Source organism: Balaenoptera ricei, chromosome 6 (genome assembly GCF_028023285.1).
Source record: "Balaenoptera ricei isolate mBalRic1 chromosome 6, mBalRic1.hap2, whole genome shotgun sequence".
In the NCBI taxonomy this organism is placed as follows: domain Eukaryota; kingdom Metazoa; phylum Chordata; class Mammalia; order Artiodactyla; family Balaenopteridae; genus Balaenoptera; species Balaenoptera ricei.
Window position 1 is genome coordinate 100,058,194 of NC_082644.1, and position 27,445 is coordinate 100,085,638.

Genomic DNA, 27,445 nt, shown 5'->3' on the forward strand with positions numbered 1-27,445 from the left:
TATTTTGTGAACCATGGTCATTATGCTTTCTTCCTCCATCCACTAAGTTGATGCCTATAGCTTTCCAAATGTTGGTGAAGGAATTAGCCAGGCTGCCCTCAGCACCAGGATAGCATCTTGTGTGGAGGGTAGCAGGTCCAATAGTTACTTTCCGATGAAATAAAAGGAAACCTTTACTGTTACACATATGGTAGAGAAGATGGAAATAGCATGAAGGGGTCTCCTTTATTGTAATTTCTCAGTACACTGCGTGGAATTCCATAACATGCTAGTGGCATAGATCACGAATCCTCTTCATTATTCCCGGGCCACCTCACAAAATGGCACTATCCAGCAAAACATTATTTAGTAGCAAAATATATTTTAATTGAAAAATCATTTTAAGTAACTGAATAAAAATGTGTATCAGGAACTTTCCCCATAGACAGGAGAATATGTACATTTTGTGAGAGTGGAGCAGCATTTATTTAATATATTTTTATATAGAAAATACAGGCATATTTAAAAAAAGAAAGTATGTCACAAGAAATAACAAAATATAACACAAAATAAAAAGGTAAACCAAAAATAACAAGTTGACTAAAACAAGACAAGACCCAGCACCGTGTTGGAATGTCTTTGCGTAAATTCTGGGACGTCCAGGACTGCCAGGAAGAGATGATCCTGCATTTTAGGAGAGCTGGTTGGTTGTGCAGTGGTTAAAAGCCAGTCCTCCTTTTCCTGGAACAAAAAAAAAAAAAAAGAGATTCAACAGAAAAGACTGAATTGAAGGGGGAACAGCGATTTGGGGGCTGATTAAAATGCAGTTGAAAGTCTCAGATACCTGGGCATCATCTGTGATGTTGTTTGGATGGATGGGGGCCATTCCTTGAGAAAACAAAGGGACATGGAGAAAAAGCGCTAACATATGAAAAGATGTGAGAATCAGCACACTGGAGTTTTAGTCCTGGCTCTGTCACTAGTTTCCTGTTTGATAATCCGCTCATCTGTACAATGAGGGGTTTGGACTTGGTGAACCTGAAGGTCTCTTACAGCGTGAACCATCTGTGGTTTTTTTTTTTTTTTTTAATAAATTTTAAAATTTATTTTTGGCTGCACTGGGTCTTCATTGCTGTGCGCGGGCTTTCTCTAGTTGCGGCGAGCGGGGTCTACTCTTCGTTGCGGTGCACGGGCTTCTCATTGCGGTGGCTTCTCTTGTTGCAGAGCATGGGCTCTAGGAGCACGGGCTTCAGTAGTTGTGGTGTGCGGGCTTCAGTAGTTGTGGCACGCAGGCTCAGTAGTTGCGGCGCACGGGCTTAGTTGCTCTGCGGCATGTGGGATCTTCCCAGACCAGGGCTCGAAGCCGTGTCCCCTGAATTGGCAGGTGGATTCTTAACCACTGCGCCACCAGGGAAGCCCCCGTCTATGGTTTTTATTTATCGCATTTGTTTAGGATTCATTTTCTGCACACAAAGATCAGAGGAAACAGTCTCTTCCTTAAGGATTGAGCTATCTGGGAAGAATACTGGGTCAGTCTTATTCATCATCAGAGAAGGATGCAGGTTGAGGGATTTAATGAATGCCACAGGGTGTTTCTCCACCAGCTGTCACAGATGCCCAGAAACTGCTCTGTCAACCAGCATTCATTGAGCATCAATTTTTGTGCCTATACTAAGTATGAGGGAGACAATCTTTAAGGCACTCAATCTCGTGGGAGAGAAGGAAATAAATATTATTTGTAAACATTTATCATTTTGATTTTTCAGAAAAGCTTTCTCCCCGTCCCATTTCAGGGAATTATACTCCACTTTTCTTTCTTCAGTGAATTGCCAGTCTCTTCTGCCCTTTACCCAAAGGTATGGTAAAAGTTTTAGCAAAATGACTTTTCACGTTAGTATAACATGACCTAACCTAGGATCACCATTGACTGATCGATCCATGGTGGGCCCTTGAATCAATCTGGACTCGTGAGTTCTTCTCCTGGAATTTTAAACTGGGTCAGCACACTATTTCTGTAGATACTGGAGTGTGACAGGTAAAATGTGGGCTCTATAAGCAGTTCTGTCCTTCCATGTGAACTGAACAGCAGAGGAAAGCACTCTGCAGCAAGAGAACATGGAGAAGATGCTGGAGAGAGGAGGTGAGACGGGAGGTGAGAGACTTCAGATGGCTTTCAAGACCTCAGTCTGGTTGTCTTGATGCTGAGCCAACCCACATCTTCCGGTTCCATACAGGATCCCATTATTGTGATAACAGATTCTTTTCTTTGCTTAAGCCAGTTACAGTTGCAGTAAGAGAGTCCTAGCTAATTCAGGTCTCCTAGAAAAATCCATCACAGCATAAGGATGGGCAGGGGGGCTGCTGAGGCCTCTGGGTTGACCTTTCCTTGAATGTGGGAAATGCCTCTAAGGTGAATTTGCCATCATTTTTTTGGATTCCATTATCAACCTTTTGCGTAAAAAAAATCTAGAAGACTGTGTTATCTTTATTAATAGACAGTATTTTAACATAAGCTGATAACTACCCTTCCCCTGGTCAAGAAAAAGCTCCTTTGACCCTTGAACAATGTCAGGGTTAGGGGCGCTGACCCTCTCAGCAGTCAAAAATTGGTGTACAACTTTACATTTGGTCAGTCCTCTGTTGTGTGGCTCTGTATCCACAGAGTCAACCAAATCGTGTGTACTGTACTATGGATTTATTGCAAAAAATCTACATACAGGTAAACAAATCCATGTTGTTCAAGGGTCAACTGTATTTTGATATTAGGGAGTCACGCAAACTCTGAGTTTCCTTTTCTTATCTGTAAAATGAAGTAGTTGAAACATTAAGTCTAAAATTATAAGAATGTTACAAATACTTCTTGTTCCTTTTTGAGTCACTGTCATTCTTACTCCTTTTATTTTTTCTCTCTCTCTCTCTTCTATTCTTTGCTCTCTTTTTTCCCAGCAATTCTCTCCAGTTTGACTCTCAAGTTCTTTCAACTCTGCTCTCAGGTAAAATGATCATCTTTATCTTGGAAACGTCTAAATATACTTGTACAATCCAAATTTGTTCTTTGGGGTTCAGTTTTTTTTCTCTCTGCAGAGGTGGCATATATTTGAGGTGATATGAAGAAATTCATGGGCATGAGATTTTTTTTTTGTTAATTAAGTTTGTATTTAGATAGATTTTTGTCTTTGCAAGTTGACTTTGATATTCCAATCGAAATGAAATAAAAGGAAATGGAAAAATAAAAGCTCTTTTCAGTTAACTTTTAAAAATCAATATGGAAATATCCATTTGTTTTTAATGATTCCTGTAAGATGGAAGTAAATATACAAAATACAAATCTAAGTGATGTAATACAATGATGTATATTAAAAGTTTTAAAATAGAGCTGGTGATGTTCCAACATTGCAATATTTGCGAGGACAATGTTTTAATATTGAAAATATTTTGGCAATGGTATGACGCAATATGTAATCAGAATGGTATGTTACTGGCATAAAAACAGATACATAGATCAATGAAGCAGAATAGAGAACCCAGAAGTAAATCCACACATATATGGTCAGTTAACTTATGACAAAAGAGCCAAGAATATACAATGGGGAAAGGACAGTCTCTTCGATGAATGGTACTGGGAAAACTGGACAGCCACGTGCAAAAGGATGAAAGTAGACCATTATCTTACACCATACACAAAAATCAACTCAAAATGAATTAAAGATTTGAATGTAAAACTTGAAACCTTAAAACTCCTAGAAGAAAACATAGGTGGTAGGCTCCTTGACGTCAGCCTTGGCATGATTTTTTTTGGGTTTGACACCAAAAACAAAGGCAACAGAAGCAAAAATAAACAAGTGGGACTACATCCAACTAAAAAGATTTTGCACAGCACAGAAAAGCATCAGCAAAATGAAAAGTCAATCTACTGAACGGGAGAAAATATTTGGCAACCATATATCTTGTAAGGGGTTAACATCCAAAAAATATAAAGAACTCATACAACTCAAAAGCAAAAAAAACTCCATCTGATTAAAGAATGGGCAGAGGATCCAAACAGACATTTTTCCATAGAAGACATACAGAAGGCCAACAGGTAGGTACATGAAAAGATGCTCAACATCACTAATCATCGGGAAACACAAATTAAAACTACAATTAGACATCATCTCACACCTATTAGAATGGCTATTATCAAAAAGACAAGAAATAACAAGCATTGTTGAGGATGTAGAGAAAAGGAAACCCTTGTGCACTATTGGTGGGAATGTAAATTGGTACAGCCACTGTACAAAACAGTATGGAGGCTCCTCAAAAAATTTAAAATAAAACTACCATATGATCCTGCAATTCCGCTTCTGGGTATTTAACTGAAGAAAACAAAAACACTAACTCTAAAAGATATCTGCACCCCCATGTTCATTTCAGCATTATTTACAACAGCCAAGACATGGAAACAACCTAAGTGTCCATCAATGGATAAATGGATAAAGAAAATATGTGTGTGTGTACACACACACACACCCACACACCACAATGGAATATTATTAAGCCATAAAAAGAATGAAATCTTGCCAACTCTGACAACATGGATGGACCTTGAGGGCATTATGCTAAGTGAAATGAGTCAAAGAAAGACAAGTACCGTATGATCTCGCTTGTATGTAGAATTTACAACCAAAACCCAAACCAAACTTATAGATACACAAAACAGGTGGGTGGTCGCCAGAGGTAGCGGTGGGGGTAGTGGGTGAGCAAAATGGGTGAAAGGAGTCAAAAGGTACAAACTTCCAGTTATAAAATAAATGTCATGCGGATGTAATGTATAACATGGCAATTATAATTAATAATGCTGTATAGCACATTTGATATTGCTAAGACAGTAGATCTTAAAGGTTCTCATCACAAGAAAAAAATTTTATAACTATGTACATGGACTTACATAGTTAACTAGACTTATTGTGGTGTTCACTGTGCAATATATACATACAAATATTGAATCACTATGTTGTACTAATATACTAAACTAATATAATGCTGTATGTCCATTACACCTCAATAAAAAAGTTTAAATTATAATTATTTTTTAAAAATTATTTCAAACTATTTCTCCTTTGATTTATTTTTGTGATAATCTTTTCTCAACTATGATATTTATCTGGTTAGAAATGAGAAACCAATTGCTAGAACATATTTTTACATAAATTTTCTTGTAGTCCATTAAATACTGACTATATATACCGTAAAAAATATGAAACAAAAATTTTGACTTTAAAAACAAACATTCCTTATCATCAATTTCAATTCTATTTTTTATTATAAACAGGAATAGAAATGAACATCAATAAAACATATTGAGTTTGTTATTTATTTGCATCCTTGCATATGAAGGGTGCAATCTTCTGTTCAAGAAGGCAGTTAATCTATTTGTTTAATTAACCCTTTTTTCTTTTTTTTTATGTGGAAAAATATGGAACACTTCACAAATTTGCAAGTCCTCCTTAGGCAGGGGCTACGCTAATCTTCTCTGTGTTGTTCCAATTTTAGTATATGTGCTGTAGCACATATGTGTTTTTGAGAAATCATTGTTTTATTTGTCAATCCTTAACGAATACTTCTTCCTTTGGCTTTAGTTCAAATTTAGGGAATATCTCAAAATGGATAGTTTTGGATACAAAATGCTTACATTCAAACTAGAGGTACCTTCTGGCTCTTGAGACAACTTAACTGACTTGAATTTCAGTCTCCTTATGTTATAGATAAAGAGTAGTTTCTGGTTGTCTTACCTGGAACAGTCATGTCCTGTCCAAGCCGAGAGACAATGGCATCGGTTTGGTCTTACGCATTTTCCACCATTTAAGCAGGGAGACTGGCAAACAGCTGGGATGAAAAATTCATGTGTTTATTTAATGAATACTGAGCAATTGTGAAGATGCCCATGAAGGCAGGCAGAATAAGATTTGACTCTGCTTTCTGCTCCAGCCGCCAACATTCCTCATGGACTGCATCCTGCTACTTTGCTCAACCTCATGTCATTATGTGGTACCACCTCCCTTTTTCCTTCCAGCCGAGTCAATTTTCATATTTAAGTCCCAGGTTAAGTTCTACCTACATACTGAAACCTTTGCTGATAACTCAGAGTCGACTGATTTTTCTCTTTAATCTTTTTATTTGTTCAACCAATTTGACACATACTGTTTTGAACTGTAAATTATTCAAATACTCGATGAGACTGTAAGTCTCTGGAGGGAGCCAGCACTGAACTCTATGACTGATGAAGTCATTACATCAGACATCAACTCTTACGACAACGGATCAGACACGCAGATTGTCTAACATGACAGATGATTCAAAAGCCCTTTGTGTTTGCTAGGAAACGTATTTCATGGCTTTTACCATTGGAATTACACAAACTGGGGTAGAGTTAAAAATTAGCCACAGGTGAAACCCTGAGTGAACACCCAGAGATTTACTACGCAGACATCTTTCTCACAAGTCCTTAGTCTCAGAGTCAAACACTTCACCTGCATGAATCTATCTGTTAAAAAACCTAAGGACACTAAAAACTGATGAAGACCAGTCAGTTTAACGTATCAAAGAAAAAATAAAATGTCTGTTGGGAGAAAGCTGGGAATGAGAAACATTTAAGTCTCATGATTTCAGCCTCATTATAGCTTGGAAAGGGCAGGCTTCCCCAGAGGAAAAACTCATCTTTGGTGAGAGATAAAGAAATGTCACTTCTCTAATCACTCATTCATAAAATATGGGGAAAACGTCAGCAATCCAGGTACTGGATAAGCGCTGAGAGAGGACAAGAAGGAAAACACCAGTCTTTGCCCTTAGCTTTCTTGACGAGCAAGCTAACAGAATGAGCGTATTTGCAATATAACAAAAAGGAAATTATGAAATAAAGCAGGATTAAAAATAGCAAAAATAAAACCCAATAATCCACAACTAATTCTCCATATCTGCTTGCTTATATAAAAAAAATTACTCTTTTTCAAGAGCATGATGATTTAGTGGTACTTGACTGTACTAACAAATTTTTTATTATGTTCACTTCTCTGTCTAAAAGCCTAACACCTTCCTCCTTCCCTATAACATGGGTGCCCCCAACGTTCTATTCCGGGCCACCTTCTCATGCTACGTGTCTTCTGCAAAGACTTATTTTTTCTCCCCCATGAATGTTTCCCAATGATGACTGACATGTTTCTATCTTCAAAGTAGATGAGGCTTCTGGGAACCTAAACCATCATCCAATTGCCTGTCAGACCTCTCCCTTTTATGTTCCACTGGCCCCTCAAACTCAGCATGTCCTTACTTACTTAACTCCTTATCTGTACCTTCAAACCTGTTCCTCTTGGGTTCTCTATCTCAAGGGTAGAAGTGGCACCACCTTCCACTCAGGGGCCCAAACTGGAAATATCAGTCTTGGCTCTCTTCAGACTTTTACACCTACAGTACATCTGTAAGCAAGTAGTGTTGATTCATCTCCCTAACTTCTCTCCAGTCCATCCTTTTTGGTCGTCCTTATTTCTCTAGACTTCATAACCTCCTGCCAATTCTGCTTTGATAACTCCCTAACAAGTCTCCCTAATTGAAGTCTTGCTTTCTGCCCTTCTCCGTACTGCTGCCAAAATCATTTTTCAAAAAGAAAATCTGATCACATGCTTTTCCTGCTTAAGACCCTGTAGTGGCTTCTGTGGCTCAGAAGACATAATCCAGCATCTTGAACTTGGCATGCAACGCGCTTCCTAATCTGGCTCTGCCCATCTTTACAGCTTCATTTCCAGCCACACCCCTACACGGCCTCTGTGGCTTCAGCTCTGTTTTGCTGATCACGTTTGTGCTACTCTTCCATGCCTTTGGCTAGAACGAGCTCCTCCTGGTGACTCCTCTTCCTTTGATTCTATGCTTGGAAAGCCTTTTCTGAATGTCTGCACTTGGGTAGTTTACCCATCTTCACTGTTGTCCTTTTAGAGAATTCAGTTAGCCTCTAGTCACCTACTTATAGGCCACTCTGTATCCCTTCTTATTTTCTACACTGGATTCTGGAGGGCAGGAGCTCCTGTTTTGTATATTGAATATCAATACTTAGTGGGTATAAGTGGGATATGGGCTGAGGTAGCTGCAGCAAGATTGAAAAAACATAAAGACTATACGGCTCACGTCATGAAGGTGTTTAATGTCAGTTAGGGAGCTAAGGAGCTAAAAGAAATACAAATAAATCAGATCAACTGAGCTTTAAATGGCATGGTTCTAGCTAATTGTGTAATATCTATAGACACGGAATGTTAGAAGATAGATTACCGTGGTAGAGAGCAAGTTTAGGGACAAGAGGAAACTTGGCCAGGGCTTTGGAGGTTGGGTCAAGTTTCAATAGGTAGAGGAAGCCACGTCTGCGGGGGACAGGATGTGACTGGCAGGATGGGAATTAAGGTGTATCAGGTGTGCTGACGCCAGTCTTCTGAGAGTCAGAAGAATTTGGGTTGGATGTGAAGAAAATAGGCAACCATCTTAGGTTCTTAAAAAGGGCAATTCATGCCCAAGGTAGTGTGTAATGGTGTTGTTTTGGAAAAGGAGATGGGAAGGTCAAGTAGTAGACTCTGGCGGTGATCCAAAGGAGGGGTCTTTTACTAGTTGGTGATAGTGGGGATAGAGTAAGATGCAAGAGATACTGTGCAGGAAGGAACAGAAGGAGTGCTGATACTGGTAATCTCAGATGAAGGGGAGGGAGAGTGGAGGATGTCTCCATCTGGAAGCATGATGCCACCACCTGCGAAGATAAGATGCCTGGGAAAGGGCAAGGCTGGTTTGCAGGTAGCTTCAATTTTGTATGCATGAGAAATATAGATAAATACCAAGGCTGATTTGTAATAAAGAAATACCAAATAGATTGCTGTAAGAGTTTGAAATAAAAGCTTCAAATTTAGCCTCCGGAATTACATTTTTCCATTCCTACACTCATGGATGCCTCACTTTTGGCTTTATGTGGGATGGCTGCACATCTGATTTTGCCTTTTTGCCTTTCACTACCATTTCCCTGGCTTACCTATTAATAGTGCCCCTTTCATTCTCAAAAACGTCCCAGTCTGGAGGCTAAATTACATGGTCACCCCAGCCTCAGAGCTCATGATAAGCTCTGGTGTCAGCTAGCCTGTTCTACTTTACAATTAACCTCACTAGGAGGTGGTATACATATTATTTACAGGAGGAACAGTGGAGTGTTAAATAAATATAGCAAGTTCTTTGCTTTTAATAGTTGCCTGAAAATTAGGACATTAAAAAGGTAAAAAAATCTGTCATTTTAAACTGATTGATTTATTAGACAATTACTGAAAATCCTATCATATGCAGGCACTATGCTAGGTACTGAAGATATAAAGATCACAAAGGAATATCCCTGCCCTCAGGTGGCATATAATCTAGTGAGGGCAGGGAAAGATCAATAACCAAGCAATTAAACAGATATCAAAGTACAGTGGGATAAATGCCCGTATTTGAGATAGACAAGGGTTACTAAGGGGACATGTTTGTCACTAACCAACCAACAACAGTTTGTTACTGTCTTCCATGATAAGGAACCATCTCTTGTTGAGTTTTTTCACTTTAACTTAAATTGTATTTATTTAGAGTCTTGTTCTTTCTAGATAGGTACTGCGAATTTAGTGATTTAGCTTCATAGAGATTAAAATAAATATTCTTCCAAACTTCTGCATTATGTTTCCTCTACATTCTGCAAAACAGAGCAAATGACATGAAGAAGGCTGACAACTGAGTCGACTCAGATGCTCTTTTTTGTCACACGACCCCGAGAGGTGTCTCTGAGGCAGCCATAGGTTCAGCATTGAGACCACCATTCAAGGGACCACCCTGAGGAATGATTTTTCTTATTTTTATTTTTATTTTTTGGATCTTTTCAACCAAGATCCCATGTGGGATCTTAGTTCCCCGACCAAGGATTGAACCCATGCCCCCTGCATTGGAAGCATGGAATCTTAACCACTGGACCACCACGGAAGTCCCTTGAGGAATTCTTGAGAAATTCTGACACCCTTTTGTTTCGCTGCCACCTCTGAATCTGAGTCACACTCATCAGTGTCCTCTAGAGCTTCACGGAGTCAAGTCACCAAGAAAACAAACCATGAGAGGAGGCCTACCTGTGTGACAGCGGGACCCTGTCCAGCCAGATGGACAGTCACACTGATACGGTGCCACACAGCGACCGCCGTTCAGACAGGGAAGAATGCAGATTGCTAGAAAGGAGATCAAAAAGGATTTGATCAAAACACACACACTCAGATATGTTCAAGTGTCCAAAAAACATTTTCCAGGAGGAGTAAAACCTTGGATGACCCACTAGATAATCTTCCATATGCTCTGTTTATTAATCAGTATCATTGGGAAAACACAATCCAGAAAGTCAGTCTGAACCCTCAACCTGATGTAATGACTCTAATGCCAAATGCACTCTTTCCGAGAGGACACACTGTAATCGATGCCTGCTAAGTGCTTTGCTTTCTATTCACAAACTAAGCAGAATGTTCTCCATTTGTTATCGTTTCAAATTTCCATTACAAATTACATAAAATGCTCTAAGAGGGTTTGGCTACCTCGAGATTCTCTTCTTGCCTTTAATTAAATGTGAGAATGGGAGTCAGATAAGCTCTTCCGTGGGCTGGTGTTGGCAACACATTAGTAGTGATGGGACAGCTCAGCCTTTATTTTCTTGGAGCTGAGGCCTGATGGTGACTGAATGAGGCCTCCCCTACACCCTCCATGGCAATCACTTCTCCTACTAGAAATTACTGAGCTCTGTAAAGAGGTGTAGTCTGTTTAAAAGGAGTGAGATTGTCTACTGGCTTGGTACTCAAAGCACGGTTCTCAAACCCAAAACGTTGGTATTATGTAGGACTTGGCTAGAAATGCAGAATCTCAGGTCCCAACCCAGATCTACCAAATCAGAATCTGCATTTAACTTCTCCCAGGTGTTTTGTATGCACAGTAAAGCTTGGGAAGGCCTGCTCTAATGCATTACCGGCACATATTCAGTGAACTAAGCCAAGCCTGTTGTTACCCCAGGGTAAATGTTTCCCCAGTCTTTGGATCCTTAGCATTATAGCAGGCCATGTGTGGGAGCCCTAAGTGGGAAGCAGGATTGGAGAGAAGAAGAAGGAAAAATGCAATTCTCTTCTTTCTGAATCACTGTGAGAACACTTGCTTTGGCAAGTTGTTAGCAGCCTAAATTGATTTCCATCCTATATTTTCCTTTCTAGATTAGTTGAAATAGTTACACTTTAGAATCTCTTATAAAATGTCTGGCCTTAAAAAGAACTGATATAGACCAATGGCCATCACGTTAGTGACTCAATGTGATTTACACACTCCCAATGAAACATGAAATCATTTTATCCATACATATATATTTTTTAAGATATTGAAACAAAGTATAGTTTAGACATTAAAAAAAATTAAAACCATTCATTTACGTTCTTTCGGAAATTCAAATTTAAATGCATTTCCATGAGGATCGAAATTCTATGTTAATTTATCAAGCACTGTATAGATATGAGAGTACCAACTTTCCTTACTTTCTTAATTGGGAAGAGCTACCCTTAATTAATGGTGGGCTCCAAATCTTACCTGAAAAGTACAATGTTATGCAATGCCATGAATTTATACCAACTGTAGCAATGAGTGGCACAGAACATAAACAGAAGTGAGATAAAGGAAGACCAAGGTTGTGGAACCCTCTATTATAAGCTCCTTCCCAAGAAGATTCTTGGAAATCTGTGCCAGGAGGCAGATGAAGACAGCTTTGGATGGATCTTGATAACTGTATTTTTCAAGATCACTGATATTCTAGATGTTCTGCAACTAAATGACATATGTAAATCAGCCCTTGGCCCTCTGTCTGGTCTGCTATGGGATTTAAGCAAGTGAATTTCTGCCACTGGTAAAGCCAGCTCCTAGTAACTCCCCTGAGTTGGCAACTTCTAGGCTAACCACTGGGACTCAAAGTAAGATTTGAGGACAGACTCACGCTCTTCACAGAGACGCCCCATCCAGCCGTCTGGACAGGAACAAGCATTTGGGCGTTGGCAGATACCTCCATTCTGACATGGGAACCGACAGACAGCTGGAAAACAAGCAGGATGAGCCATAAATCTAGGGAATTATGGAAGGGTGGTTGTCAGAAAATAGGACTGATTATTTACATTTCATGCTATTTCCTTGAATTGAGTTTTAAGGAAGAGAAACAAAACCCAACCTCAAGATTCGGTTGGGGATGAGCATGAGGGGCTCAGGAGGGGCATAAACAAGCTTGGGTAGTTCTGATACTGTAACTATCAACGTTTTCATAATTTGAGGATTCAGGGCAGGAGGGAACAAGGTGGTTTATATAAAAAGATAGTCTCTTTTGATCTGGACCAGGGGAAGTGCCCTTCTAGAAGATGTGAAAATTCTCTTCCAAAGGAAGCCTTTGATGGCCGGTAGCTCTTTGGTGATACCACTGTCCCACACTATCTTAAACAAGTGAAGAAACAAACAAACAAGTAAACAAACACACAACTTTCATTTGACTTCTGACTTTAAGTGACACTTGGGCTATTCCTTGAGGATACCACCTCCTCAGCAACCCTCTCAAGAGGAGTTTGCACATACTCTTACAACCCATGTGCTGGTGATCTCACTTCTCATTGCTGCTTCCAGACAATTAATCTCCTTTCTCTTGCAATAACCCTTGCCTCTTTTGAGGCTCATGCCTTCATTCACTGATTTCCTCAATTCTCCCTGTCCCCAAAGTCACTGAAGACTTTGGCATTTTTGACTTAAGACATGACACCATAAAACTCCTAGAAGAGAACATTGGCAAAACATTCTCTGACATAAATTGTAGCACTATTTTCTCAGGTCGGTTTCCCAAGGCAAAAGAAATAAAAGCAAAAATAAACAAATGGGACCTAGTCAAACCTATAAGCTTTTGCATAGCAAAGGAAACCATAAACAAAATGAAAAGACAACCTATGGGCTGGGAGAAAATATTTGCAAATGATGCTACTGACAAGGGCTTAATTTCCAAAATATACAAACAGCCCATACAACTCAATATCAAAAAAATCAACAACCTAATTTAAAAATGGGCAGAAGATCTAAATAGACATTTCTCCAAAGAAGACATACAGATGGCCAACAGGCACATGAAAAGATGCTCAACATCACTAGTTATTAGAGAAATGCAAACCAAAACTACAGTGAGTTATCACCTCACACTGGTCAGAGTGGCCATCATCAAAAAGTCTACAAATAATAAACGCTGGACAGGGTGTAGAAAAAACCCTCCTACACTGTTGGTGGGAATGTAAATTGGTGCAGCCACTAAGGAGAACAGTATGGAGGTCCCTTAAAATTTTTTGAAAATTTACCATATTAGTTACCGTATGATCCAGCAATCCTACTCCTGGGCATATATCCAGAAAAGACAAAAACTGTAATACGAAAAGATACACGCACCCCAGTGTTTGTAGCAGACAACAGACAATAGCTATTAGCAGACAATAGCTGCTAATAGCCAATAGCTAATAGCAGACAACAGACAATAGCCAAGAAGCAACCTAAGTGTCCACCAACCTAAGTGTCCATATATATATGCACACACACACACACACACACACACACACACACACACACACATACACAATGGAATATTACTCAGCCATAAAGAAGAATGAAATATTGCCATTTGCAGCAACATGGATGGACCTAGAGATTATCATACTAAGTGAAGTACGTCAGAGAAAGACAAATATTATATGATATCACTTATATGTGGAAACTAAAAAATAATACAAATGAACTTATTTACAAAACAGAAACAGACTCACAGATAAAGAAAACAAAATTATGGTTACCAAAGGGGAAAGGAAGAGGAGTATGGGACTAACAGATAAACAATACTATATATAAAATAAATAAAAAGGATTTATTGTATAGCATAGGGAACTATATTCAATATCTTTTTTTTTTTTGGCGGGGGGCCGCACCATGCGGGCTTGCAGGATCTTAGTTTGCCAACCAGATATTGAACCCTGGCCCTCGGCAGTGAAAGTGCAGAGTCCTAACCACTGGATCGGCAGGGAATTGCCTCAATATCTTTTAATAACCTATAATGGAAAAGAATCTGGAAAAGAATATATATCCGAATCACTTTGCTGTACACCTGAAACTAACACAGTATTGTAAATCAACTATAAAATTGAAAAATCAACAATAAAATAATAAAATAATAAATAATAAAATAATAATAATAATAAAATAATAAAAAAAAGACTTTGGCCTTTTTTCACCCCAAATCCAAATCTGACCACTGTCCTCATGGCCATGTGGACAACCCATCTAACTACGTGATTATTCTTTTAGATCCTTGGTGATGTCTGTCTTGTTCGGTAGCAGAATTCCTCACTTTCAGTAAGTATTTGTAGAATGAATGGAATAATTATTATGATTTGTAAAAAACAGTAGCCTATCTTATTAGAGAAATGTAAGTTTTAGAAGGACATACTAGGATGTCTCATTATCTACCTCATTCCATTTTGCAGAATTTTCAACATAGAAACCTCCCCCCCTGAGAAGATATTATTATTTTTTTTTTTTTTAGTTTTATTTATTTATTTATTTTTGGCTGCGTTGGGTCTTTGTTGCTGCGCACAGGCTTTCTCTAGTTGTGGCAAGTGGGGGCTACTCTTCATTGCGGTGCGTGGGCTTCTCATTGCGGTGGCTTCTCTTGTTGTGGAGCCTGGGCTCTAGGCGCATGCGGGCTCAGTAGTTGTGGCTCACAGGCTTAGTTGCTCCACGGCATGTGGGATCTTCCTGGACCAGGGCTCGAACCCGTGTCCCCTGCATTGGCAGGCAGATTCTTAACCACTGCACCACCAGGGAAGTCCCCGAGAAGATATTATTGAATGCACTCACAAAATTCATCCTTAGGTTTGCAAATTCAATCCAGCAAGTAAAGAGACAGCTCGTGTAAACATGGAATGCTCGCCACCAGCCCCCAGCATGTCCAGGGAGACCAAGTGGTGGGCTCTGCTTCCCTGGGGCCGCCCAGTACCTCTTGTCTCATACTCTGCCCTCTGGGTGGGCTGCCTCATCCCTTATGGGGCTCAGGGGTCTGCTCAGGATGGACGAGTAGAACTGGAATCTGTGTTGAAACAACTGAGTGTCCAGGAGGTGCCCTCATGGCCCAGATATGACACAGCTCCCCTTAGCAGCTGGAGAACACTTCCAAGATTTGGAGAGAAGACTTGCGTAAGGAGCCATGATTGACTCAGAAAGGGGCCATGTGCTGGGCCAGAGGTCTGTGTGCAAGCCTTCAAAAATCAAACTCATAAAGTTAAGGAAAATGACACACATGTTAAAAGAAGACTGAAAGCCAAGGAAAGATAAAATAGCATGCATACTAGTTGTTGGCCATATCAGACTGCCATATACATTTTCCTACAGCTTCACTAAGAACTAACCATTCAAATATTTCCTTACCTCTGCAGACAGGAGGTGATGTCCAGGTTCCATTCTCTAGGCAAACACTCCTCAGGGAACCCTCCAACATGTATCCACTGTAACACGAGTAGGTGATCATGTCCCCATATTGATAATGTACACCTCGGGCAATTGCATTTTCTACATGAGTTGGTGGACCACATGAGATTTCTATAGGAAAACCAAAAATATAATTAAGCTTGTGCTACTAACCCAGCCAGTGGTTGGGAGAGGACACAGTTTCACCTCTAAGACTTAAAGAGGAAAGACAAAATACACAAAGGTAACCTTTTCACCTACATAATATCTAAAAGACACCAGAAACTAAAAGCATCACCTGCTGCTCTCTAGAAAAATTAGATGTACAATCAAAGGTTTTGTCTTCTGATTCATATGTTGAAGCTGGGCTATTTTATACTCAAGGCAATAAGTCTTGCCTTCTTATACCTCGTCAAAGAGGTATAAGAACTTCAATGCAGCATGCTTATCAAATAAGAAGAGAAGAAGCATGGGGATTATTTATAGTCTATCACTTTAGAGTAAAGATCATGAATTGTAGTACTGCAGATTCCATCATGGTTGTTTTATTAGTGCCTAGAACAGTGCCTGGCGTACAATGGGCTCTCGATACATGTTTGAAAAATGAGTAAATGAATGAATACTGTCTCTAGCCTAAAGATACTCCATTTACACAGCTTGATGAGGTTTATGAAATTCAAGGTTTCACATTAGCTTCCCTCTTTCCAAGACTGTAAAGCAGTGACTCTCTTCTTTTGGAAAGTGTAAGATTGAAGGAGAATCCTCTCTTTTAAAAGCGCATGTACTGAATATTTAAATAAAAATGTTTATAACTAATTTTGCTTTGAGAATTTTACAAGAGAATAAACTAGATAACTAGAGCTTTTCTGTGGTGTCTCACAAGACAAGGACTGGTTTGGAGTCAGGACTCTCATTAGTATCCAGTTTGTATAAGGCTAACGTTTAGATGAGTCTTCACGAACTGGCTTCTAAAAGGTCACTTTGTGGTCATAATACTATTAAAATCTTGCCAGAGGGGATGATCAATTTGTCTGATTCTTCTAAATTTTCTTTTCCTTCTAAGGTAGTTAAAAACATTAATTCAATCAGTCAGATATCCAATAGGTATCAATGCATACTGTGTACCAGAAACTGGAAGGAAATAAATGGAAAAAATGCTGTACCTTTGCTCAGACAAATGGGTGAAGATAGACAGAGAAATACTATTGTACAACTTAAAAAGAGCTATATTAGAGGTCCGGATGCCATACTGTAGAAAAATTGAGGTGAATGTAACTAATTATGCTTAGGATTGTCAGGGTATGAATCACAACGACAGTGGCCTTTGGACCAGGCTATAAACCTCGAGTGGATAGGAGGACTATTGCTTCCAGGTTGGGAGAACAGCATGTAAAAAGATACCAGTGAGCTTGATGGTTCACAGACGTGGTTGTCAAAGCACGGATTTCAGGCCACCTGTGTGGGAATCAGCTTGGGTTCTTATTAAAAATGCAAACTTCTGGGTTTTCTAGCTTTTGAGTCTGCATCTTACATACTCTCCCCAGAGGATTCTCATACACACTAAATTTTAATCACTGATTTGTAGTGATAAATAGCAGGATGAGGTGAAAAGGATGAGGAAGGTGGCTGCTTTGGTCCCTCAGGAAGGATATTTGTTCTAAGCCAAAGACTTCCTGTCTAACAGAAAATGCAAAAGGGGGATTGAGGACAACAAGTGTGGAAACTGTCTCCTCTCCTAGGCAACCCCGGATCTTCTCAAGAATACTGAGGAATAATTAAGCATGCACTGAAGGGACATTTGTAATAAATGCATGTCTCTCCTGGCTCTTGCTTCCAGTGCCCCGAGTGGTAAGCCTCCGGGAGCTAAGGCCAACGTGAGGATATGTGGGCAGAATCGGGCCACTTGGCCTGCTTTAGTTCAGGCTGATGGCTTTAAAGGAGCCTAGACAGTCAAGGCTTATACATACTTAGTTCGTCCCACTTCACTAGGGGTAGATTTCATAAGGAGTTGGGACCCAAATCCCAGCTAAAAGTATGATACACACTTTTCTGGAGTAAAATCAAAATTCTAATGCTGCAGTAGGCTGCTAGCTGAAAATTCAAGGATTTGGGGCTATTTTACAGCTCTTCCTATCAGGATATATCACAAATATACACCAATTCATTTTTCAAAACAAACCTATAAGATAGGCATTATTGGTGCTATTTACAAATGAGAACTCCAAAGTTCTGAGAAGTTAGGGCACTAGCATAAGTTTAGAATTAGAAAGTTTTGAGGACAGAACTCAAACCCAGGTTTTCTCTGATTTCAGAATCCCCATGGCCTTCATATGCACATTTTTCATCTCATTAATTAAAGTGCAAGTGTTCCGGAGATGAAGACCACTGTAGGCATAATATATTTTTATACTATGTAGCCCATTACCTCGCATCTGGTTAGACTCAATGAATATTTGTTAGTTGACTGCTGTAGAGGGAGTTGCCTGGACCACAAAGGAGGGCAGGATATTGGGCAGGAAAGATGCTTTATGTGTGTTAAGAAATGTCAAGAGCTCTATAAAAAAGAATGAAATAATGCCATTTGCAGCACTAGAGATTATCACCCTAAGTGAAGTTAAGTCCGACAGAGAAAGACAAATATCATATGATATCACTTATATGTGGAATCTAAGAAATGATACAAGTGAACTTATTTATACAACAGAAACAGACCCACAGACATATAAAACAATCTTATGGTTACTAAAGGGAAAGGAGGGGGAGGGATAACTTAGGAATTTGGGATTAACAGATACACACTACTATATATAAAATAGCACAGGGTACTATATTCAATATCTTGTAATAACCTATACTGGAAAAGAATCTGAAAAAGAATATATATATAGATATTTGTAACTGAATCACTTTGCTGTCTACCTGAAACTAACACAACATTGTATATCTACTATACTTCAATAAAAGAAAAAAATAAAATAGCATATGCTTATGTAAATTAAAATATTAAAAAAAGCAGAATAATGTCAAGAGTTATCACAAGGCAGCAAGAGAGGCTGCCAGACTGTGTGGTAGGTATCAGCATGGTGCTAGCCCAGAGGTTTTCCAGATGTGGTTCCAGGACCAGCAGTACTGCCATCAGCAACACCTGGGAAACTGTTAAAGATGCAAATTCTCAGGGCTCACTCCAGACCTATTGAATCAGATACTCTAGGATGGGCCCAGCAATCTGCTTTTTAAAAAATTTTTTTAAATATTTATTTATTTACATATGTATGCATGCATGCTGCGCCGGGTCTTAGGTACAGCATGTGGGATCTAGTTCCCTGACCAGGGATTGAACCCGGGCCCGCTGCATTGGGAGCACAGAGTCTTAACTGCTGGACCACCAGGGAAGTCTCCCAGCAATGTTTTTAACAAGCCCTCTAGGTGGTTCTGATATCTGCTCAAGCTGGAGAACCACGGTGAAATAATTTTTGTATTGCAAAGCATGCATAGCCCATTAAAGGAGAGTTTAGGGACTCTGACAGCGTGGAGAAAAATAGGTATTTTAGATTTAATATCCTGCGCATTCTTAGAAGAGCATGTTTTGAAAACCTGTTCAGTAAATTCTGGTCAGGCAGGTTTTAGTCTAGTTCTGGATTGTGTTTTTATGTTTGGATTTCAAATTTTAAAAAAAAGTTTAAAGTAGCAAGACAGAAGTTGATGACCATGATAAGACAGAGTTCTAAATATCTACATGTAAGGTGCCTGATTGAAAATAATCTCCCAAAGATGAGGAAACAGTTCCCACTAATGAAATTCACTGGATCCCATGTGCTGACTTACTTTCACATCTGGCACTTGTCTGTGTCCACGTCTCGTCAGGGTTGCAGGTGATGATGCTTTGGCCCTGGAGCAGGAAGCCTTCCCTACACTTGATAGATACGTTCTGATCGACATAAAACTCCTTTTCAGAAAGCACAGCATTCTCAGGGATCACAAAAGGGACAGGGCATGGATTTGCTGTTAAAAATAAAAGAAAATGTGTACTGGTATTTTCCCTCTTTTCTGAGTTTGTTTCTTTGAAGGCGGAGCATTAGCCCTGCTGGAGCTGGGTTCTCAGTGATGGTAATATAAGGCTTAAAAATATAGAACTTCTCACCATCACCCTGATACCAAAACCAGACAAAGATGTCACAAAAAAAGAAAACTACAGGCCAATATCTCTGATGAACATAGATGCCAAAATCCTCAACAAAATACTAGCAAACAGCATCCAACAGCACATTAAAAGGATCATACACCATGATCAAGTGGGGTTTATCCCAGGAATGCAAGGATTCTTCAATATACGTAAATCAATCAATGTGATACACCATATTAACAAATTGAAGGAGGAAAACCATATGATCATCTCAATAGATGCAGAAAAAGCTTTCGACAAAATTCAACACCCATTTATGATAAAAACTCTCCAGAAAGTAGGCATAGAGGGAACCTACCTCAACATAATAAAGGTCATATATGACACACCCACAGCCAACATTGTTCTCAATGGTGAAAAACTGAAAGCATTTCCTCTAGGATCAGGAACAACACAAGGTTGCCCACTCTCACCACTATTATTCAACATAGTTTTGGAAGTTTTAGCCACGGCAATCAGAGAAGAAAAAGAAATAAAAGGAATCCAAATCAGAAAAGAAGTAAAACGGTCACTGTTTGCAGATGATAAGATACTATACATAGAGAATCCTAAAGATGCTACCAGAAAACTACTAGAGCTAATTAATGAATTTGGTAGAGTAGCAGGATACAAAATTAATGCACAGAAATCTCTTGCATTCCTATACACTAATGATGAAAAATCTGAAAGAGAAATTAAGGAAACACTCCCATTTACCAATGCAACAAAAAGAATAAAATACCTAGGACTAAACCTACCTAAGGAGACAAAAGACCTGTATGCAGAAAACTACAAGACATTGATGAAAGAAATTAAAGATGATACAAACAGATGGAGAGATATACCATGTTCTTGGACTGGAAGAATCAACATTGTGAAAATGAAAAATGACCCAAAGCATCTACAGATTCAATGCAATCCCTCTCAAACTACCAACAGCCATTTTCACAGAACTAGAACAAAAAATTTCACAATGTGTATGGAAACACAAAAGACCCCGAATAGCCAAAGCAATCTTGAGAAAGAAAAATGGAGCTGGAGGAATCAGGCTCCCTGACTGCAGACTATACTACAAAACTACAGTAATCAAGACAGTATGGTATTGGCACAAAAACAGAAATATAGATCGATGGAACAGGATAGAAAGACCAGAGATAAACCCACGCACATATGGTCACCTTATCTTTGATAAAGGAGGCAAGAGTATACAATGGAGGAAAGACAGGCTGTTCAATAAGTGGTGCTCGGAAAATTGGACAGCTACATGTAAAAGAATGAAATTAGAACACTTTCTAACACCATACACAAAAATAAACTCAAAATGGATCGAAGACCTAAATGTAAGGCCAGACACTATAAAGCTCTTAGAGGAAAACATAGGCAGAACATTCTATGACATAAATCACAGCAACAACCTTTTTGACCCACCTCCTAGAGAAATGGAAATAAAAACAAAAAGAAACAAATGGGACCTAATGAAACTTAAAAGCTTTTGCACAGCAAAGGAAACCATAAACAAGACGAACAGACAACCCTCAGAATGGGAGAAAATATTTGCAAATGAAGCAACTGACAAAGGATTAATCTCCAAAATATACAAGCAGTTCATGCAGCTCAACATCAAAAATCAAACAACCCAATCCAAAAATGGGCAGAAGACCTAAATAGACATTTCTCCAAAGAAGATATACAGATTGTCAACAAACACATGAAAGAATGTTCAACATCACTAATCATTAGAGAAATGCAAATCAAAACAAAAATGAGGTATCACCTCACACCAGTCAGAATGGTCATTATCAAAAAATCTACAAACAATAAATGGTGGAGAGGGTGTGGAGAAAAGGGAACCCTCCTGCACTGTTGGTGGGAACGTAAATTGATACAGCCACTATGGAGAACAGTATGGCAGTTCCTTAAAAAACTAAAAATAGAACTACCATACGACCCAGCAATCCCACTACTGGGCATATACCCTGAGAAAACCATAATTCAAAAAGAGTTATGTACCACAATGTTCACTGCAGCACTATTTACAGTAGCTAGGACATGGAAGCAACCCAAGTGTCCATCGAGAGATGAATGGATAAAGAAGATGTGGCACATATATACAATGGAATATTACTCAGCCATAAAAAGAAACGAAATTGAGTTATTTGTACTGAGGTGGATGGACCTAGAGTTGGTCACACAGAGTGAAGTAAGTCAGAAAGAGAAAAACAAATACCGTATTCTAACACAAATACATGGAATCTAAAAAAAAAAAAAAAAAAAGGTTCTGACGAACATAGGGGCAGGACAGAAATAAAGACACAGATGTAGAGAATGGACTTGAGGACACTGGGAGGGAGCGAAGGGTAGGCTGGGACGAAGTGAGAGAGTAGCATTGACATATATACACTACCAAATGTAAAATAGATAGTGGGAAGCAGCTGCATAGCACAGGGAGATCAGCTCGGTCTCGACCACCTAGAGGGGTGGGACAGGGAGGGTGGGAGGGAGACACAAGAGGGAGGGGATATGGGGATATATGTATGCATATAGTTGATTCACTTTGTTATACAGCAGAAACTAACACAACATTATAAAGCAATTATATTCCAATAAAGATGTTAAAAAAAAATACCCCATAGTATTTGGTTTGGATATGCACAGATTTCTTTCTCTGGGCCAATCTCACCTACAGGTGAATTTTCCACCATGGTTTAGACATTTGGGAAACTAATTAGAAAACTGAATCTGATTTAATCCCCTCCTAAGGTCAACACACACGTTTGCAGAGAGGAACTGGGTAGCTCCAAGTCCCATTTTCCGTGCAGGAGGCCTCGGGTGCCCCTTCAAGGCTGTAGCCTCTGTTGCAGGAATACACCACGCTGGGTCCAGCAGTACTGTTTTCAACTTCAGCTTTCCCGTTCAGGAACCCAAGTGGAGCTTCACACTTGGTCTCTAAAAAGAAAAAGAAAAGCTTCATCTTAAGTGATTCTCCCAATCCTCTTTCCTTCTTCTGCAAAGAACTTGTATCACTTATTTAATAATTTAGAAAGAAAAAGAAAAGAAAACCACAGAGTAACAGGATCCACACAGAGCATTTTCTTACTATCTTGCATTTCAGAGATAGAAACTATTCAAACCATTATCATTGTAGTTTGAATTAAACCTGCTGCAAAACGGAAACAATCCCCTCACCGACACCATAGCAGTTTCCTATTCCAGACATAGGTGTTTCCTTTTCATTCTCCTCTCCTTTCACCCTGCACGTACATTCACACACTTTTTGATAATGAACAACTGAGATAAAAAAATGCTATTACTGGGAATGCCCAATGATGCCTTTCTGCGACTTGAGATGTTACTCAATGTTTATGTACGTGTTTATGTATACACACACACGCACACACGGTTCATTTTTAGAACTAAAAAGTCATATTCCCCATTGAATTTCAGCCATATAATATTGCTTAAAAGACTTAAGATTCCTATTGCATACAAAATCAACTGATTAATCTATACTAGACAGTATGGTTGAAACAACAGTGAACAAAGATTCAGATACCCCAAGTCCTAGTGTTAGCTCCGCCACTAACTTCATTTCTGATACTGGGCAAGTCACTTCCCCTCTCCCAGCCCATTTTCACTCATTGGTCAACTCAAGGGTCTGGACTAGATTATTCAAGAGGCCCCTTCTAGTTTGAAAATTTGATGACTCCTCCAGAATTATTAAGAGAAAAACATTTTTAAGCCTGCCATTTTGATTGGTTTGTAACTATTGTATTTAAATACGTTGTCTTTCGGCAGAGGAGTAATATGAGCCATGTCCTAGGAACAGAGTCACCTGTATTCACCCGCATCCTGCTAAACACACTTGGCTGTTCTCATACAATGAGTTAATGAAAGTTCCACAAACAGTGTGAATATTCATTTATTGGACAGTGGTACCAACATCATTTTAAGAAGATGTCAGTATTGCCCAGGACTGTTACCAAGGCAACAGCTCTAAGCCTTCTAATTTATCATTATTTTGCGGAAAAACCCATAAAAAGAAGGCAGGTAAACTCAATAATTAACTAGTTTCTAAACAAAATGTTTGCCATTCCAGTGTCAGCAATCTTGTGCTCTATTCCAGTTTAATCATTAATCTCTACCACAGTGTTTCACCCTTCTATTGGTTTGGTCCCCTTGAGCAAAAGCCTGTAAAATGTTCTCATGCAGTTCACGGAGTCAATTTCTTTTTTTTTTTAATTACAAAAATGACTTATAAAGAAAATGTGGCCACATTGTTATTTTGTGTCCTTAGTATCGTTTTGGGGACTAAGTGTCATTTGACTTACTTTTGCACGTTGCCACCCCTCCACTCCACTGTCCGTTCTCCTGACAGACCCGTTCCCTGTTCCCCTGTGAATCAATGAAAACAGGTCATTGACAAGATGGTACCTCTATAATGAAAAACTAAGGGAATGCAAAGTCATCTCAGATGTGAACTTGAAACTCTTGGCACTGGAATGCTAAATAAATTCATTAAATAAATATAGTTTAAGAGGTAGGTTTAAACTTTCAAAAATGTTTTCATCAAATTACCTCAAAATACATATTCTGGCTGATGAGTGTAATTAAGGTACAGACTTTGTTTCACTTTTTGTTTAAATGATAACTAATTATAACCAATAGCAAAGACTGATGAAGAATGTGTCTGAAATGTCAGCGAGGTATATTTGCTTAGGATACTTAAAAATATTTTGAATTAAATTTATTTTTTAATATCTGAGAGGTACAGCAAAGAAGGTGAATTAGTTTATTTATACCCTTGGACATGAAACATGTCAAGATATCTTATTGCTATCAGGATTGACTTTTTGACAATGTAATGTATCCATTAAAGATAAACTTACCCCATTAAGGGCCCGAGCAAGTAAAATTTTATATATTTTGAGTAAAAATCTTTCTAAAATTTATTTCCCTGCCTTCAGAAATAGAGTAAAAATAATGTAATTTACTTAAAAATATATTTATAGTTGTTATTCTCAATGCACTTTTGGTATATTTTCCAATATCTCATAGCCCTTGGGGGCTATACAGGCTGTTTGCCCCCCCAGAGTCATTATAGGCTGAGCTAGGCTAAGATTACTGGGTTTTTATTTCTGGATATAATTTTTATGCGTCCTTGCTTCCTCTTTTTTTGTTGTTTATTTTTTACTGTAATCATCAGTGTTCCTAATGATAACCTTTTCCCATGTTTTAAACTCCTAATTTACTATGGAATAATTAGATAAATAAAATTCTCTAACATTATATGTTAAAAAAAAAAAAAAAGATTAGGTTCCAAGTAATGTATTAAGGGGCTTGACTCTAAGTCAAGTATATGAACCTTAGCACATGGATTTTGTCTCATGGCTTTTCAGTCCTCAGAGCTCTTTGGATACATATTCTCTTGAAGCTGTGCTCTAAATTAGCAAAATGTCTGAAAAGGAGCAATCACCTCTACTTTGGTTTTTATCTGATTGACTGATGTCTTTTATCCTTAATCTTCTATTCAAAGGTATTTTCTTTGAGCTATCAGTTTAATTACTGACAGATCTTTACATATAAAAATTCCATTGACTTTGATGGAAGGATACTCTCCTGACTTTCCAAGAAAATAATTGAACCAATAAAATTAAATTTTTAAAAAATATATATTCATTATTTTCTTCTTATTGAAAAAATAATATGTTTTGACTACAGAAAGGTTGGAAAACATGAAAGAAAAGTACAAAGTTTTCTAGGATTCTTCATTCAGAGATAAACCCTGTTAACATTTGCTGTACTTTCTTTGTGTTTATATACTTATGTATGCACAGGAAAATATACTATTCTAGTTTGTGAATTATTTTTTATTACTTTTGAGGAAGTATGTGACAAGCCATCAAAGCCAGCTCCCTATTTGGGTACTTCCAGAGTGGACTACACTCAAGTAGCTAATTTTAGTCAATAGGTTAGCATTTTTCCCACTAAGATATTTTCCTTTTTCTTCCAATAATTCACATAATATTCTGTTTCAATTATGTCAATTTTTGTTCCAATAAGAACTCAACTCTATTTTCTGTAACTATTGCTGTAAAAAAAAAAAAAATCAAACACCGTCTGTTGGTTCCCTCCTTAGTAAGTTGCAAATTTTATCATGCTTTTCCTTCTTTCTTTTTCTCTCTCTATCTCTTTACTTACCTTGTTTTTGTTTTTGTTTTGTTTTTTATCTGGAGTTTTAGATCCAGATTAGCATCAAGTTACTATTTTTGACATAACGTATCTGCTTAATCAACAATTAAGTTAGATAGTTATAGTAAGTTTTAGAATCATAGAAACCACTTTATTGCTCACTACCAGTGGTTTTAGAACATGACTATCCCATTTTTGAGTTACTTTGATTTATTCCTCAGTTGCCTGTAGTGATTTTTATTTCGAGAAGACTGAATGTGTAGTAAAATTTTTGAGATTTAGATGGCTCAAAGAAGTTGTTTACCTTACATAAAAATGATAATTTATTTACATATTAGAAAATTTTAACATGATTTACATTAGCTGTCTTAATTGCTTTGTCTGATTTTGGTAATAATATGCATACTAGGAGTAATGATAATAACTACCCTCTACTGAACTCAGTCAATGCATAAAGGGTGGTGCTTGCCACTTTCTTTTATCTCCAGTCCTTGCAGTAACTTTGCAAAGGTGGTTATGGCCTTTCTACTACAGATGGGATGAAACAGAGGCTCAGAGAGGTTCAGTCAGTTCCCCAACATCTTTCATCCAGCAAGAGCAGAGAGCCTCTAACAGAAGTCTGCTGGGACCAAGTCCCTGTTCTTAACCACTTTTCCAGCCATTGACCTTTGGTATCTGGGGCACTTGTTAAAAATGCAAAAATTCAAATTCAACAGTTCTTTTTTTGGTAAGACTTTTCCCTAATGGTGTGTTTTTCCATCCAGAGGCATTATAATGTCTGGGTGCCTCTATTTTTTTTTCTGACATCAGTAGCCATGATGATGATAACCTAAATCCATTAATTCATAAGAGCTGCAAATTCTGAGATTTAAATTCTATCTTTATTGACTGATTTCATCTACTACTTGGTTACTTAGTCATCCAGTTAGCATTGAAAAGATACTTTTCCCCCTTTCGTTGTGTTTGCAAAATAATGAATTTGCTCATGGGTATCCCCTAAAAGTTACCAACTAATTTTCTTCTAGTATCATTGTGAGTCTACTGTTATTCATGACGTATTTGATGTGTTTCAGTCCATTAAAGTTATTACCCTTATTGATGCTAAAATGGTCTCATCTTGGCCTGTGGAAGCCTCATCCAATTGGCTCCTGAGTTTTTTTTTTTAACATCTCGCCTTTGATAGGTTCCCTCCTAACTCATAGGATAAGCTTTTCTAGGCTAATCTTTTACATTTCATGTTCCAGACCTGGACTTGGTTATTTCTGTAAGTAACTGGACATTAATATTTATAAAAACTTTCTCAGGTGATTCAAACATGTATCTTGGAATAAGAACAATTGTTATAGCATCTCTCTCAATTTTGTGGTTAACACTGGGATATTTCCAAAATTTTTAAGGTAAATTATCTACTTCCTCAAATTTAATGACCCATCAGTTTGCTATATATTTGTTTAGATTTTACACCACTTTTCTACTTAACAAATTGCAAGATTAGTACTCTCACATGAAGAGCAACTGAGTTTCAAAAACAGAAAAACTCTTCAATTGCAA

At 38.3% G+C, this 27,445-nt stretch overlaps 1 protein-coding gene and 1 pseudogene across 1 annotated transcript in view; both read right to left on the minus strand.

Moving 5' to 3' along the window:
- Nucleotides 1-441: 441 nt before the first annotated feature.
- Nucleotides 442-27,445, minus strand: part of SVEP1 (sushi, von Willebrand factor type A, EGF and pentraxin domain containing 1) — a 181,643-nt gene continuing 154,639 nt past the window's right edge. The window contains exons 41-48 of the mRNA XM_059925285.1: nt 24,034-24,097; nt 22,478-22,651; nt 19,369-19,545; nt 15,505-15,675; nt 12,008-12,103; nt 10,125-10,220; nt 5,751-5,844; nt 442-720 (exon numbers count right to left, since the gene is read on the minus strand). Of these exons, the coding sequence (XP_059781268.1) occupies nt 699-720; nt 5,751-5,844; nt 10,125-10,220; nt 12,008-12,103; nt 15,505-15,675; nt 19,369-19,545; nt 22,478-22,651; nt 24,034-24,097 (894 nt within the window). The 3' untranslated portion in view covers nt 442-698. The remainder of the gene's footprint in view (nt 721-5,750; nt 5,845-10,124; nt 10,221-12,007; nt 12,104-15,504; nt 15,676-19,368; nt 19,546-22,477; nt 22,652-24,033; nt 24,098-27,445) is intronic.
- Nucleotides 5,429-5,528, minus strand: LOC132368334 (U6 spliceosomal RNA; annotated as a pseudogene).